This window comes from Rissa tridactyla, chromosome 3, assembly GCF_028500815.1.
Source record: "Rissa tridactyla isolate bRisTri1 chromosome 3, bRisTri1.patW.cur.20221130, whole genome shotgun sequence".
Lineage (NCBI taxonomy): Eukaryota > Metazoa > Chordata > Aves > Charadriiformes > Laridae > Rissa > Rissa tridactyla.
Window position 1 is genome coordinate 54,616,953 of NC_071468.1, and position 17,530 is coordinate 54,634,482.

At 39.3% G+C, this 17,530-nt stretch overlaps 1 protein-coding gene across 1 annotated transcript in view; it reads left to right on the top strand.

Moving 5' to 3' along the window:
• The first annotated feature begins 4,219 nt into the window (after positions 1 to 4,219).
• Positions 4,220 to 17,530, top strand: part of ADGB (androglobin) — a 117,316-nt gene continuing 104,005 nt past the window's right edge. Inside the window, exon 1 of the mRNA XM_054197305.1 lies at positions 4,220 to 4,404. Within this exon, the coding sequence (XP_054053280.1) occupies positions 4,220 to 4,404 (185 nt within the window). The remainder of the gene's footprint in view (positions 4,405 to 17,530) is intronic.

Genomic DNA, 17,530 nt, shown 5'->3' on the forward strand with positions numbered 1-17,530 from the left:
AGCGTGCCTTGACTTAGAACAATAAGAATTAACTTTTAAAATCTCCTGCAAAAAAGTTACATCCTTAATTGTAAATAAAAAAAATAGTAAAATAGTGTATTAAGAGATTTAGTAGTCTCTACAGCTCGGTAGTTAACACTGCATTAAGATCGTGTATTTTCATTTTAAAAACGGAAATATCCTTTTATCCCTCAGGCTGCAATCAAAATTCATGAAATCTTTTAGCCAAAGGTTTAGAATTTTTTTAAGAGGTATTACTACTTCTTCTATCAGTATCCTTCTTTCTTAAGTATTCCAATAGCAAGAATACCACAGTTGCCCTCAACTCCAAACTTGAGATAGGAGTTTTCACACAGGATCAAAACCGGGAAGTCTTTCCTTTTGACATAAAGACTCTTGTTATGAATCATCAAATGTAAATTTACAAAAGAAAGGCAATGGCACTACCCATTAATTTAATGTGCTACTTCAATTTTCTTCTGCTGCCTGCTCTTGCTGCCTATGCTGTTCCCTCAATATTTAAGGGGAGAGAGGATCAAAGTTGCGGTGGGACCCAGTTCACGAAAGTACTTTCACTTAAAGTTAAATGTGTGCCCATGGGACTCAGTGGTACTGCTGAATATTTTACTGAATATTTTGAGTCTGTCTTTCTCCAAAATGAGACTAAACCATGACAATGTGATCAAAAGGTGCTCTAGCAAAGAAAGAGGTCAACAAAAGATGAGAGGAAATAGTAGCACAGCTGGGGCTTATCAGAATCCTTTGTAGCACCATATCAAATTCAGGGGAAGCTAGAGTACTAGAAAAGGCAGGTCCCTGTCGAGATCAGATGAGACACAGTTCCATAAGATGATTTTGAAATGGCAGTGGGGAGAAGGTCTTGTGCTTAGAAGACTGTTTTCTGTTATGCAGCTCATTGCAATTTTCTTCCCCTACCTCGTCTTACTCCATCTGTTTAACCAAGGTATTCATATAATCCATTTCCCCACTTTGCTCCCTAACCTCAGGCTGACTTAACAGAATACAGATGCTTGAATAGTTTCAGTCCATCTGAGGATGGTTTTGCTCAAGTTCAGATTCTCTGTCCTATAAATCACCTCAGCAGCCCACTATTCCTAATCTCAGTGCACAGGGTGCTCCTCCCAAGTTTTATCACATACTGCAAGGTTTCCTTTTCCTCAGGTGTTGCCAATGTCCGCTCACAATCTGCTAAATGAATTAATTTCAGAACCTAAATTTTCCCACCCTTTGATGAAAGCAATGCAAAAAAAAAAAAAGTCTCAAACCCAAACAAAAGAAAATAAAAATCTTTTTACCTCCCTTTCATCCCCTGTTTAACTTTGTAGCAACTTCATGCTCGAAGATATAGAATCTGTTCTTATGCAAGCTTTTGTGGATAAATTTAACCCTTTTTTCATGGAAAACTTCACAGAATCATAGAATGGGTAAGACTGGAAAGTGGCCTTGGGAGATCATCTGGTCCAACACCCCAGCTCAGAGCAGAGTCAGCTTGAGGAGGTTGCTCATGGCCATGTCCGGTTTGATGGAAACTCCACAGTCTTGTTGGAAAACCTGTTTCAGCGTTTGATTGCCCTTGCTATAATTTTTTTTTAATATATATATTTAAAATATCTAATTTTTAAGTGGAATTTTCTGTACTTAAATTTTCACATTGTCTCTAATTCTGTCACTGGGCACCTCTGAGAAGAATCTGAGTGTCTTCAGTCTCCCCATCAGGTATTTCTGCACATTTCCCCCCTACCACACTCCCAGGCCTTCTCTTCTTAAGAAAAGTGAAAACTTTTTCCTGTCTTGTTCTGGAATCCTTGTGCCTTACAGGCTATTGTCCTGTAAGTGACTTGTGTGTGCTATAGCAGTTGACGATGTGATGGTTTAAGGAGGAAAATAAAACAAAAAAAAAAGCCATTATTTACAACGGCATCTTAGAAGAATGGTGACCAGAATGCTACCCATCCATCGCTAACCAGTACCTGTTATCTTAGTGTCTGTTTAGATACATCCCAGTGGATTCCTAACATACAACTGTACCATTCTCCTTGTTTTACTGTCTTGTATATTTATTTCACATTTTCACTGTGTAAGGCTGCCTCTATCCTAACAGCTTTTCCCCTCAGGGAGTGTCTGTCAGATATACTTCACGGCTTGACACACTAGGCCAGTGAAACAGCTGATTTGACCTCACAGATTCTTTGCCAGTTAGAAAAGTACCTTTTTTAAAATTCAGATTAACTTCTCTTTCCAAACAAGTTGCCCTTGTCATTGCTATTAGGTTAGGGAACTCTAAATTAAGTTCTTGGATAAATAAAAAGATATAACTTCACGGATGCAAAACTTGAGATCCTTTTTTCTTCACAAAGCGCCTAAATATATTCTTTTAATGCCACCACTCTTTGCAAACAAATGTATTGTAGAATTTTATGGTAAAAGTTGCATTTTGAACTTCATATGTAGCAGCTATCCTTTAACAGGGCAAAAGAATGAAGGGCTCTGTGTATTTACATATATTCTCTTCCGATTTCTGTCCTTCCTCCTTCACCACACAAAAATGTTTACAGACAGATACACTCAAATTTCAGTTACTTTTGTGTTGTCTTTCACATAATTGCATTACAAGAATTATATGTGCTGGGATGCTGTAAATACACATCACTGGTCGTTCGTGATGGGATCAGGAAGGAAGTTTTCCTACTAGGAAAACTTTCACCGATGCCTCTTGCCCCTGTGTTTCATGGATACTTTTCCATTGTAGTTTCTCCACCCAGTGAGCACAGGAAAGGAAAATGGATTCAGAGGAACAGACTGAAATCAGCTCAGAGTATCTGAGGTGGTTTTATCTGTGTTCTGGGTCAGAAACTCAGTCCTGTAAGTTCCAGCCTCAGTCTGCGAGTATGCATCAGCATCCAGCATGGTGTGGGGGTTAACAGCCCTGCACCGGTATACTGAAGCGGTACCCAGATGTTTGAACTGCCCTCTGTGTCTGCTATTATTTGTCTGCATAGCCTGATCGGTATTTGATAGCATAATTATCCAAAGAGAGACCAGCTGCTCAGTTTGAAAACAAGCAAACAAAAAACAACAAACCTCAAATGTTTACTTGGCTCTCAAGTGAGAAGTGTCCCAAGGTACCTTATTTAAAATGGATGCTCTTGGACATAGTGCTGAAGGAAATGCAAAGATACGGAAGAATTTTCCACTTTGAAATTTAAAATTATTTATCTGGCCTTCTGTCATCTTGATATAAATCAAGATCTGACATTTGTCTAAAATAAGCCTCTAGATGTAGCAACATCTGCATATTTTTCCTTGTATCTTTGGATCTGCTCATGCCCTCTGCAACTTGACAAATAAATTTCCATTGATTTTTGTATTTCAAAAAGATTTAGCTTGAATAAGCGAACAACTATGCCCTGTTATATCGTGGATTTTTCATCCTGCATTGCAGATTGGGAAACAGCAAATAGGTTAAGAGTTAGAAATAGGAGCTGTTGACACTAACGTGATCTCTGGCAATTCGTAGCTAAAATGTCTGCTTAGTTTAGTTGAATTCAGCTATCTGCTGAGTTCAAAAGTAGCTGATTATTGCTAAGTTTATGTGACCTTGGTGGAACTTCATTCACTTTGGTAATCGGAGGCTTCATATCAGGAATTTATTAGTTGCATCGTTTTGAAATGAAAAAAGAAAATAAACACTTGCAGATTCCAGCTCTAAAATCGCTCCAGGACTCTTTCTTGTTTTGTTTTGTTTTGCTTTTTTTCTCTTTTTTCTTCCTTCTCAGGTGGTTCATATGTGCTGGCATAAAAAGGGGCAAAAAATTGCTACCATTTCAAATCGGTACTTTTTACTCTTGCACTTTACTTGTTCAACAGAAACTTAGTCATGCAACGAGACTATTTCTGACTAAAATGCACTTTTTTAAGTGCCTCTGGCTTTTTCCAAACGACTCTATTTGGGGGAGATCCTCGAAGCGCCTGCGTAAGGCTCACAGAGCAGCGTTTCACCCCGGTCAGAACCAGGTCTCTCCCCGCAGAGACACTTCACGCCGGGTTTGTGGCCCCTGGGACAGGGAGGCTGCGGCGCGGAGCGCGCCCCTGCTGGCCCCTGCCCGGGGCGGGGACAGGCGCGGGCCGTCCCCCCCTCGCGACTGGCACCTGCCGGGGCGTCCCCTGCCGGCCCTCACAGCGCCGGGGGACGGGGGCGATGCCGGGGGCGGGCTGGCCTCAGGCCTCCTGGGCCGCGGGGCGGCGCTGGACCCGCTACCTGCGGCGGGCCGGGTCGCCCAGCAACGCGGCGGACGCGGCGGGACCGGCCGCCATGGCCGCCAAGGGGAGCAAGAGGAGGGAGCTGAGCAGCTGTACCAGCTCCGGGCTGCTGGGCGGCAAAGAGTAAGAAACCCGGGAGGGAGGGCGCGGGAAGGGCTGTCTCCGCCGGCCGGGCGGGGGGACACACGACGCAGCGGGGTGCCCGGCTGGGGCTGCTGCGACCGCTCCCGGGGCCCTCTAGAAAGTGGCACCTGGGCTTCCCGTCCGGGCGGCCGTTGAGGGCGGCGGGGCGGGGTGGCCCCGTCGGGACGGGCTCCCGCCGGCTGGAGGTGCGTGCGGAGGAGGCGCTTGCCCGCCGTCCTGTGCCGGCAAATCACTTGTGCGGAGAAAGTTTCCTTGCTCCAGCGGACACTTAATTAAAAGCGGTTTCGGTAGGGGAGGACGGGGGTGGGTTGTTGTTTGTTTCGTTTCCTTTGGTTTAAACTGGAGGCCCAGCTCGGTGTGGAAGGTGTACTTTCTTCCCTCCTGTGGTACTTCTTATGTGCCTCTCTGGTAGCATCGTCCTGCCAAAGTGATGTTGCGTGTACCTCCTGCCTCATGGCTAGCAGACAGGGTGCCTCGGAGCTGGAGGAGAGCAGGAGGAAGGAGCAAATGGCAGCACGTGTGGCACATGGGTGGGTGGCTTTGCCACGCGGCCATTTCTGTACGCGAGGGGCAGCGTGTCAGCCACAGCTGGCGGTACCAAGCCTTCAATTTACGGTCAGGAGCAGACAGAAGTTACATGTTCCCTGAAATGGTTGTTTGCGTTTAAAAGAACCTCAAAGCTGTGAATCAGGACAATAATTTTGGACCATGAGGAAAAACTTCTTTACTTTGAGGGTGACAGAGCACTGGAACAGGCTGCCCAGAGAGGCTGTGGAGTCGCCTCTGGAGATACTCCTGTCCAACCTGCTCTAGGTAAACCTGCCTTGGCAGGGGGGTTGGACTAGATGATCCAGTACCTAAAGGGGGCTTGTAGGAAAGATGGGGAGGGACTTGTTGTCAGGGAGTGTGATGATAGGGCAAGGAGTAATGGTTTCAAACTGAAAGAGGCTAGATTCAGACTGGATATTATGAAGAAATTCTTTACTGTGAGGGTGGTGAGGCACTGGAACAGGTTGCCCAGGGAAGTTGTGGATGCCGCATCCCTGGAAGTGTTCAAGGCCAGGCTGGATGGGGCTTTGAGCAGCCTGATCTGGTTGGAGGTGTCCCTGCCCATGGCAGGGGGGTTGGAACTAGATGATCTTTAAGGTCCCTTCCAACTCGAACCATTCTGTGATTCTGTGATCTCTGAAGGTCCCTTCCAACCCCTACCATTCTGTAATTCTGTGAGTATACACCCTTCATTTTCATCAGGTAGAGGAACTAAGCTAGCTGAAGTAGTCAGGGCGGAATGGTTAATGACTCTCGTAGAACACCAGTTTCATTTACAGAAAGGGAACACAATTCCCAATGCCTTGAATGTTTGCTTTACGTTATAATGAACCTGAGGAAATTAAGTATAAAAAAAACCCCATTCTTCCTATTGATTTCTTATATACTTCTGCGTAAGTAGTGTGTCTTGAGATAGTTTTACATGATTCATTATTTGCTAGGTATTTAGTGTGAATTTGTATATTTCTGTGAAAATGAATGTTTCTTCCTGCAAAGACAAATAAATAAATGGAAAATATTTACTTTCTTTGACAGTTGCTATTTTGACCTGTAAAGTTCTATTTCTGTTTTGAGTAACTTTCTCATCCTAAAGGAGGCAAGCCTGCATGCGTGGCATTGTCAGGATTTAGATGAAAGAGATACCTGATGTATGCACTCGTGCCCTTTTCTTCTTTTTCCTGCCTTAAATAAAGGTTTCAGTTGTATCATTTATTTCTCTCTTGAAATCAATCTTCAAATGTCCCTTTGTTCTTATTTCACATACAGTTACCCAGCCTTTCCTACAAAGTAGTTTCTTATTTCATATTTTCGTAATTCTGTTTCGTATTTCACACCTTGATTCCCGTTTTAATAACTTTTCTGTTGTTGCAATCAGCCAGTATCTCTAATTCCTCCCTTCTCCTCACTGCATCCCTTTGTTTAGTACCTTTTTTGTTTGTTTGTTTGTTTTGTCCATGGCCCTGCAGCCCCTCATATTTACCGCTTTAAGCAGTTTATCAAAATTTTTCTGATGATATCATCTGAGCTGTCAGGGACCCTTTTATTTTTTAGCAGTATTAAAGAATAAGAAGTATTTTCTTACTTTCCAGTGTATGTGAAACTAAGTGGGCTGTCCTCCAAAAGATTTTGTCCAGTATTTCAGGTTTTGTGCTCTAATAGTCATTCTTACAGCATGAGAACATTTTAGCCATTCCATTAAATTAAGTTACATCATTTTTTTGGAGAGTCTAAAAATATGTACTTTTTATATAGTAAAATCATTAATTCTGTCCTATATCATCCATAATAACTTGTAAAAGAGTTATTCTTATGAGTTATTTGTATCAGATAATACTAGAACAGTACCTGTCTTTAGTACATTGTTACTTTAGGCTTTATTAAATGAGACCACAATGGATAAATCAGATTAGAAAATTGTTTTCCCAGTGTCAAGTTGAAACTAGATAATATTTAATTACAAACTATTTGAATGGTATTAAGGTTTACTGAAACACCTCTGAAATGCAATCTAGGAGATATGCTGGCATTATAGTAGAAATCTCAGGTTGGAGCTAAAGGACGGGAGACGTGATTTATCTCTCACTCTGTAATTATCAGCTAATTGCAATGGAACTAAAGTCTAGCATATGTCAGTGTTAGCTATGAATCAGACCACAGGAGTATTTCCTCACTCCACTAAGGCTATTTTACATAAAGTGTAGTAACCTGAAGATGTCCTAGTGATGGCTTAGTGATTTATGTTACTAGACTATGGAAGAAAACTGTTACAATAACCCGATTTTAATGCAAACCTTTGTAACAGAGAATATCTAACTTGTATTATTTTTTTTTCATGAAGCCTATAACTTCAGTTTAAACTGTAGCACATCTTCTGGTTTTATCTGCTCTGCCATTGTGTTACTGAGTGACCTTGCAAACAGGAGTAAGTCTCAGCAGTAAGTTTCTTGATGTGCTGTATACATTTCCGTATGACATCTTATTCACCTGAATGATATTCAGGCATATGAAGAGATTGTGTTTTTATCAATTAATATTTATATTAATATATATTATCAGAAGTGCTAGTAATGTAAAAAGGGAAAAGAGGAAATCTGTGACACAAAAAATCTAAAGTTATAGCAACTCTGGTGCTAATTCCCTGACTAACCTAGCCCTGCTTGCTTTTTATCATTCTGAAATATTACTAAGGCCTTTTGGATAGACGGATGAAAAAATGTTGGGTTAGGACAACGTACGTCTTGCCAAGTTCAGCAAACATCTTCAGCAAACCTTCTTTAAGCTGTCAGGAAAGATTTTACGTCTGTAAATCTGTAAATTCTGTAGATAATGAATTTAAATCAAGGAAAGCTGTGACAGCTTATTCTAAACTCTTGCATAAATAATTTTTTTGTCTTGAAACAAAAATTTTACAGAAAAAGTAGACCCATTTTCTCATGAAACAGTAGGGAATGGTGCTACAAAATACTTGAAAATTTGACTTCAGTACTTGCTACACTTTGAATGATATTGTTTTGCTCTGTAAGCTGTAAGTGCTTTTGGGGTTGATTACAGGCTCTGTTCTACTACGGTGTTAAGTCTCAGTAAAATCTTCATGCTGCTGAAAACCCACATGTGGCTTGGTGCTCTCAAGTTAAAGATCTGTGTAAAAATCAGTGAAAATTGTTTATAGTTGGGAACTGAATGTAGTGGGCTAAAAATTTACCCTTGAGAACATTTTTGACACCTTGATTAGCCTTTCTTCTTGCTTGCCCTTTTTTCCCAGGTGTATTGGAATTTATACCCCAAACTCAATATCAAAAAGATATTTTAGCATTCTTAGTCCCTCTGAAAGGACTGAAACATTTAAACGTATTTCTTTTCTTTAGTCATGCTATACGCCAGTGGTGTCCAAACTTTTTTGATTGTGCACCCCTACAAATAAAAAGTTTTGAACACGTGCCCCTAATATAGGTATATTTATTTATTTATAAATTATATACTTGCACTGCTGAAGCTCTAATATTTTCTTCCTTGTGTGCACACCCCACTTTGGAGACTGCTGCTGTAAGCCACAGAATTTCTTTGGAGAGAAGAAGCAACTAAGCAATTTCAAGTTTTGACCTACAGTCTGCTGAAGTCTACAGGGAGCTTTTTATTTGGATCAGGGTTATGGTCAAAACCTAGAACTAGAGATGGTGATTTATGCAAAATGGATGCTATGTTTCATTTTTCAGTTTTCAACATTGCTTCTAGAGCGCTTTCCCCTTTGTCATAGGATCCATGATATTGGTGTGATAGGGACGCCATTGATAGCATACAGATCGACATGTTATTTCTATATTTGGAAATGGAAAGATGCTGTATAATAAGGAATATCTATACTACAGTAAAGATATTCTGTGTTTGCGGGTCCATGAGAAGAAGATGCAAATCTCGTTTGTTTACTAGAAAGTACAATTCTAGCCCCAAATGCAGAGAATGTTCAATTTTCTGATTTAAGGCTGGATCTGTGTCATAGTTTTCAAGAAAAATCAGCAGAGTACTGAGTTGATTCTGCAGGAGTCTACTCTGGTACAAAACGATTAAGACTGCTGCTGTTAATATTTGTAATTGCTGAGAAAAATTGTTCAACACTGTGGTAAAACAACTGTACTGTGTTACCCTATGACTTAGTCCTCATTTTGGTTGGCAATCCCTGTGTTGCAAAAATTGCTCTTTTCCCTCAGATAATGATTTTCTCCTAATAACAGGCAAATCATAAATGTTTTATCAAAGGCAGTGTACCAAATCTTTTTTTAGTGGGTTGTGGAGATTAGAAGAAAATCTTACACACACAGTGTAAGATTGGAGCTGTGTTAATTGGAAATATGACAATTACTTATTAGTTATCTCCTTGATGTTTATTTACATTCATTCTGTGTTACTGAGCTTGCTCAGTGTGTTTGCAAGACAGAGACAACTTCTAGCATACACATTTTCTGTAAGTCTATGAGAATTTAAGTAATGTTATTATCCCTGTATCAGAAAGAGGAATGGATGTTTGCAGGCTGCCTGAGAAAACATTGTCACATCAGTTTAGTATCCTGTAGTAATTGCAAAGTAGGTTTTCCCTGAGCATCTCTGTTTTCTTTTTGAACACAATTTGCAGTTGCAGGGATAAAAATGTGGAAAAAAAAAAAGTAGATTTTTTCTTTTCTCTAATGTTGTCTCTGATTGTAAATGCTACTTGTTTTTCTATGTCTCTAATGATTGAAATACTGAATAGTAGTATAAAAAAGAAAAAATGCTATAGTTTTTAGAAATAATTTGTAAAAAAAAAAATCCTGGGAGCTGTGAATGCTTAGCACAAAGAATTACAGTGTTATAATTTCAACTCTTGTGGATAACATTAATGCAGAAGTCCTCTGAGGGTAATGTGTAAAAACATCTGGACAATATATTTTGATCACCTTTAAATTACTTTGCTTCGTTTCTAGTGGGATCAGGCTTATCAGACTTCATTTTTCCCTGTAAATGCTTACAATATTCAGCACAGTACATCTGCACTGTGGAAAATCAACGGGGAATATTGGTGGATATATTGTGATGCTGGAGTGGGACCTCAAAAGCATATGGAGAAGGTGGGAAAATTCCTCTGGACTCGCTAAATCAGACTTCATGTGGGTCTCTGCAGGATGCTCCATTGGGTCTTTCTTCATTACTGCTTTCTAATTAGGTAGCAATTCCCTTCAGGAGCTAGGCAGATGCTAGAGATGACAGGCTGAAGAGCTTAAAAGAACAGCTGTCCTTATAGCTTTTCTTAATTGTGCCATTAGAGGCTACTGAGAATCTGATCTTTCCCAGGTTTCAATGCTATAGTGAATAGCAGTTGATGTCTTTGTCGGCACTGAAAGAGATTCTGGCTAGTAATAATGGATAATGAATTAAAATACTCTTTAAATTAATTTGATGAAGCTCTGTGCCATCAAGCCCAATCTTCTGAATTAAACTTGAGTCATCAGCATCTATCTGAATTAGGGTTTGGGTTATCAGGACAAAAGTGAGGAGTTAATGGTCAGTACCAATAGAGGCAAGTAATTTAGGGATAATAGTGGCACAGGCAGAGTTCACCGATATATAGGGGAAGATCAGAATGGTGCTGGAGTTCTTTTTAGGGAGAGCAGTAACTATAAGAGCAATATATACTGCTGATGGATCCTTCAGGACCTGCAGAGACAGGCTGAAGCCTGGACTGGCTGGAAGAAATGTTTTAAGTTTAGCTGTGTGCCTGATTGCAATGAGTAGCAGGTTGCTACACTGCTGTTGTACAGTGGGTTGCTGCACCAAAGCCTAGGATTCTCTAATGTTTGTTATTAAGACTAAAGGCTGGGACAGTAAGAACAGAAAAAATAGCAGCATTGCTAATTCATATTTGAATTCCTGTAAGCCTAGGATAAGGATTCAGCCAAGGCTTGTGATTGAGGATTTATCCACTGACAGCATGTGTTCCTCAGGTAAGTATTCTTAAGGTTTAGGCTACAGCAGTGGTTTAGAGAATATAGATTGAACAGAATAATTTTTTGATGTTTTGTGTGGGGCTCGCTAGATTGACTGAAGTTTGGGAATGGCAAGACCCAATATTTTGTGGCTGACAAGTGGAACAAGTCTGCGGAAAAGAAATCCATTGGTGATTGTATAAATATATAGCAACCACATCTAGCTCAGGAAGTATTTGAGCTAAAAGTGCTTGTTGACTATCAAAGCATTAGAGAAATATACTATATATGCCTTTATGCTCTTCATAGGCTTTCAGTTGCGAGTATTGTTTGAAACAAGATGTTGGGCTATAGTTCACCCTTGCTCTGACTCAGTACTCCCATTCTTATGTTTGTGGTCCAAGAGGGTAGCTGCAGACCTCTGTCTTGCAACATATGTGTTATTGAGAGAAAGGGTTGCTATATTATTGTAAAAGCTAGTTAGATTCCTATGTGGATGCTTATGCATGTTTTTGACCTTGCATGAGCTTTGGTCAGAGGTGAGTATGGCTTGGTGGTTCTGACGAAGTTCTGCTAGAGGCTTAAAATGGAGTTAAAATTTTGGACAAAAGGCAATGAGGATACCTGTCCTGATTTTTACAATTTTTTGATTAGGCATATCCATTTTATGTTTAATTATGCACCGTTTATTGGAAATTGGGCTGTCTTTAAAAATACAGTTAGTTTTGAGGTTATGGTTATGAGGAACATAGTGCTTAAGTTCAAAGCATGCTCTTGTCATGGTTTTACCCCTTAGGCAGCTCAGCCCCACACAGCTGCTCACTCGCTTACCCCTAGCAGGATCAGGGAGAGAACCTGGGTAAAAGTGAAAAAAGCTCAAGGGTTGAGATAAAGGCAGTTTAATAGGTAAAGCAAAAACTGCACACACAAGCAAAGCAAATTAAGGAATTCATTCACTGTTTCCCATCGGCAGACAGGTGTTCAGCCATATCCAGGAAATCAGGGCTCCATCATGGGTAACAGTTTAATAGGAAGAAAAACACCATAACTCCAAATATTCCCCTCTTCCTCCTTCTTCCCCCAGCTTTTATTGCTGACTGTGATGTCATATGGTAAGGAATGTCTCTTTGATCAGTTGAGGTCAGCTGTTCCAGCCGTGTCCCCTCTTCTTGTGCACCCCCAGCCTACTCACTGGTGGGGCAGCGTGAGAAACAGAAAAGGCCTTGATTCTGTGTAAGCACTGCTCAACAATAACTGAAACATCCCTGTGTTACCAACACTGTTTTCATCACAAATCCAAAACATAGCACCTTACTACTCTGAATAAATTAAGCTAAATCCTAGCCAAAATTAGTACAGCTAGTTACTGGACTTTGCAAGGCAAAGAAGATTTATATGAAGAATTTTAATCCTTCACTGCCTTCATAACCTTCTTTACAACTGTAACTGGTAATGCGTTACAACATGTTATACCCTTACTACAAAGCTGATTTTGGATAATCAGGAGGCTTTTCTATCTCAAATATCTCAATTCATATCCTTCCTGAGCATAATCATCACCAAAGCCAGTTAAGGCTTCACAAGAATTTGGGAATGAGCTGTGGTGTATCTTGAACTGCAGCAGTTGTTCATTTCCAATTTGCAGCTACTGTCCTGATAATTCTGAGGAACAGGCGTTTTGAGATCATGATCTCATTTAGCAGGCTGTTAATTGCAATCACGCTGAAGATGAACAGGATTCTTTTGTTTTAAATGGTTGTCCAGAGCCTTTTTGAAGGGTTTATTTGGCTGTTTGCATTACCAATATGACAAGGCATTTCCCATTCTCTCAAATAATTCAGCAGTGACATAAATCTGTAATGGCCCAGGATTCCAGGACGTCCAGCTGCAGAACTGAAGGGAGAAGTGTCTATGTAGTTTAAAATGTAACCATCTGAAACACTGAGCCATATGCTACCATCATGCATATGTACCATCATGCACGTGCATACTTTCTCCAGACATAGTAATGCTAGTGGATAAATATGTTATGATCTTAGGTTCAATTTGGGTGAAATTATTTGGTTCATGATTGTTCTTCACAAGTTATTTATTGCATCAATGTGCATCTGAAAACTCTTTTTCTCTACTATTGTTCTAATACCTAAATTGTAATCTAACAAAAACTAGTGACATTCCTGGAGAGTCTGCATTGTCCTTCCCAAGCATAAAATATCTGGTCTTCATTTATTGTCTTTTATTGTCTGGGGTTTTTTTTGTACATAACTCATATTTCCAAGGCCATTATTTTTGTTAGTCTCAGAAATAAAATTAAGCACATCTAGAATTTTTAGTGTTAGCATTTTCTGCCCAGAAAGAGGAAAATCTTGCTTTCAGCACACTGTGCTTCATTTATTGAAATGTTTCAGTGTGTAAACACAGTAAAACTTTAATCTATATAGTCAATTTGTTAGTAATTTTTTTTTAATTATTTCTTAACTTTTTTTTTTCGTTTCATGCTTTGTGGAGAAATAATGCCATCTTCTCCAAGTAAATCTGATAAACATATTAAAATAGCATATAAGCCAACCAGTAAGTTGAATTTTTGATTAACTAGATTACATTTTAATTAGGAAATTATGTATTCAAATTAGTTTTCCTAGTTAATTCTAATTAAAACAATGAACCCCTGAGAGCTCAGCCTACCCTGATCTGTAGATTTCGAACTTCATGGACTCATGGGCATGAAAACATTAAGTAATATACCAGTGGCAATATCATACTAAACGCTGTGCTCCCGCCTGATTATAGTTTTTTTCCCTGTTCCTGAAAGTAGTGGGGATTTTGCAGGCAAACATTCTCTGTGAGCAGTTGGTTGGAGACTGTGCAATCAGACTCTGCAATAGAAGTCTAGACCTCTATTACAACAAACAGTGTAATAAAGAAAAGCAGCTTTTGGCAGAAATAGCAGAAAAAAAGCACAATCAAAAGAAAAATAATAGTGCTTTGAAACTGGAAAGCATTTTTAAAATATCATGTTAGAGACTCTGTTTGCCATTCATCTACTTAAGCTGAGTGATCTTTAGCTGCTTCTCTGAGTTCTGTGTTACCATAACTGAAGAAATGGGATTTTCTGGTTTTCTTATCAATGCACGCTAAGTGCATTGTAAATGAGTTGACCTAAATCCACAGAAGTACTGAGGTGCTCTGCCATGCAGAGATTTTTAGTTCTTAGTTAATTACCCAGGTGCCATACAGAAGGCACAAAAGGATTTTGCAGAAGCCAGCAAGGAAGAAATGCCAAAGAAAGGAGCAAAGCACAAGCCATGTTCTTAGAAGATACTTGAGTACCAAACTCTAGTGTGGAAAGAGGTGCTCTAATCTTCCCAGCATTCTTGTAGCTGAATCTAAGCTTAATCTTGTTAGCAGGAAACACTGAGAGAAGCAAACCCAGGCTGGTTCCATAATTTCTAAGGTGCTGTACAATTACAGGGGGAAACATGACTTCAGATTGCCTCTTTGAAGCAGGTACAGTAAAGAAGGATTTGGAAAGAGATCCTCAGGTTCCTGCCTTGGAGGACAACCAGAACAAGTGGATTCTCTGTGACTGTAGTGTTAGTGGTTTCTCACACAGAGCTCAGTGTAGTGGAACTAAGATCCCCCAAGTGGCACATTCCTTTTATTTTGTTTTGGTTTGGTTTTTTTTTTTTGTGTCCTGAGTGTTACAGAGGTATGTACTGCTTGAGATAGACTGTTCCAGAAGCTATAGTTCATTAGTTTCACCTGAGTCGCAGTTCTGCTGGCTAATTATCTGCTGAGGAGTCAAATTTCCTTTCACTTTCCTTTTATCAGTTTTAAATTTGATGTGGTTTATGTTAGAGATGTTTTTTTTTCTCTTGTCATGAGAATAGGTAAATAATACGCTCTTATCTGTACTACTTAGTATTTTGTACATTTACACTTGACTGTCACTGAATTTGCAAAGTTATTTTCATGTTGTTAGGGCAACTGAAGCAAACATAGTGTTTCATGAAAAGGACATAAAATTGATTATACTGAGTGGCATTGTACTAATTTCTTGTATTGGACATCGTGCTTCTAATGCGTCCTAGTATTTTATTTGCTTTCCTTGACTGTCCTTGAACAGACATCTTAATTGATCTATCATAATCACAGACAGCTCCTGATCTTGAAGTGTTATCATTAACTGAGATCTGTATAACCCATAGTCGTTCGCTGGAAGGACAGTACATTGATAGAACAGAAATTTGGTCTGCAAATTGGATGTAGATATTACTTGCACTGAAGTCTGTGACTTGTTGAAAGACTGCAAGATGCTGCTGGGACCCCTTGGTGCCTATGGTAGTCTGTACTCTGTTCACTTGGCCTGTCATCTCCACCTTTTGAAACCAGATAACCAAAAAGGATTTGGGCTAGCTGACAACAATCGCACCTGGAGCACAACTCAGAGTCAACAACCTTGGAAGAATCAGTCAGAGATCACTTCTCTTGGCTGAGACTGGCACCTGAAAATCACCAGAAAAGGCAATCCTTTTTCCAGGCTGTTGCTATGACTCTAGCTAGGTATTGGTATATCGTATTTCCACCTGTAAAACTGAATATAAAGCCCTCCTCTGTAAACTATTTGTGTTTCTATAGATTAAAAGTGCTCATTTAAGTGATAGATATTACAAGGTTTCTGCATTGGCAGGCATCTCTTGGGATTAATCTTTAGCGTTCCGCTCTTAGGAATGTAAATTAAAAAAAGGAATAATTTTGAAGGATGTCTTTTAAAAGTCTAAGTGACCTCCAGTGTGGTAGAACATGAAAGGCTGGCAAATGAATGACTTCCAGGCCATCTGATACCTTCCATTATCAAGAGTGTTTTTCAAATATGTGAAATAGTAGGTTTTTTCCAATCCATATGAAAAGCTTTTTGACAGCAGACCTTTGGCTTCATAGAATCAGGAGCAGAGAATTTTTATCACATCTGGCTCTTGCCACTGAAAATGGTGAACTGAGCTTTTCTAGCATTGCTCTCACAGGCTCCAGAATCTTGACTTGCACTGCCATTGAAGCCAGCAGTGTCTGTGCTATTATTTCTGAAGTCTGTAACTTCACCTGACTTTGCTTCTGTCTTTGAGCAATTTGCTAAAGATAGTTTGTGCAATAAAAACTACTCTTGTTCCTGGAATGCAAAAATAGGAGGTTAAAAGAGTTCAAAATTCTAATGCTACGCATGAGCTTGCTATGAGCATGAAGGTTGGATTTCACATGAGTTCTTCCAAAAATACATGAAAAAGTCTATCTTTGTTTTAGCTTTGCTAAGATTTAGTCACACAAGGTAAAACAAATCTATTGTGACCTATATGAAATATTCAGTTGCCTTAACACTCTATTTGTCATCAGATTTTTGAATGCATCTTCATTTTTTTCTCTAACACACTACAGCAATCTAGTACTCTATTCTGTTTTTTATATTCAATTTCTGAGTGTTTTGTCAGTTAAAATTTTTATACAGCAAAAAGGTATAGTTGTTATAAATGGACCAAAACAGCAAAACCCTGAATTATGTTGATGAGAACCAAGCCAATTAAAGAATGACACTCAAATTTAGCTGGAATTTTGAAGTGATAAATGACAAAATTCGTACAATATTTATAAGGCAACAAATGGAATCAGGCTGAAAATAAGGAGAACAAACTCAAAAAGGTTTAAAACCACAATGCTTCTAGGCCCCTATTTTCCATCCATTTTTCTTTGAAATAATGTCCAGGAAACACCTTCATGTACAATTTGGGCAAGGGATTGGCAGGTAGCTTCTATAACCTGGAAAGCAAATCAAGAAGCAACATCTCACCTCCCATTAATATGCAGGCAAATAAAAGTAAACCACATGGACTTCTAGCTGGCAAGACTAAGTGACCATTCTCTCTTAGCAAATGTGTGTGCATTTGAAATAGGCTCATTCTTAGCAAGTTACTGAAGTCTATTAGTAGTTCGTCTGACGCCTACAAGGATGTCAGCTATGTTTAGAAATTAGAATATTACACTTGAAAGTAGCAATCCAAATTACAGACTCCTTTAAAAATAATATGTCTATAAGGAATAATCCATTGGTATTCATCTTTTCTTTCTATCATCACTTTAATTTTCCACAGTTTGATCTTTCTTCTACACATAAAGCAATGTGTGCTTTTTGGGGAAGAAATCCTACCCCAGTAGTACGTGAAAGTGAAATGACAATAAAACCTGTTGTCATAGGCTTTGCAAGCAACTGTCATTGCATCGTAGATGCTTTACAATTATTTGTTCTGCTCATTGTACCTGAACTGCATCCATGGCTTAAGTCTCTCCCCAAACATTAGATCTCTGAGCATTTAGACTAGTGTATTTTTCTTCTGCAGAGAGTGCTTTAAGTTTTGGCTCCAGTGTCTGAGATAAGAATAATGGTAAGTTAGTGTAAGCAACACACATGCACTTTGGTTTTATTTTGCAATTGCTGCTAACTATACTAATGATAAAAAGAAGACTGTATTGCCGTAGTTGTTTGTTAGATTGTCTGATCATGACTCATTCTGTTCGTTCCCCTTCTGAGGTATGAAGAAAAACAGCAAATGATT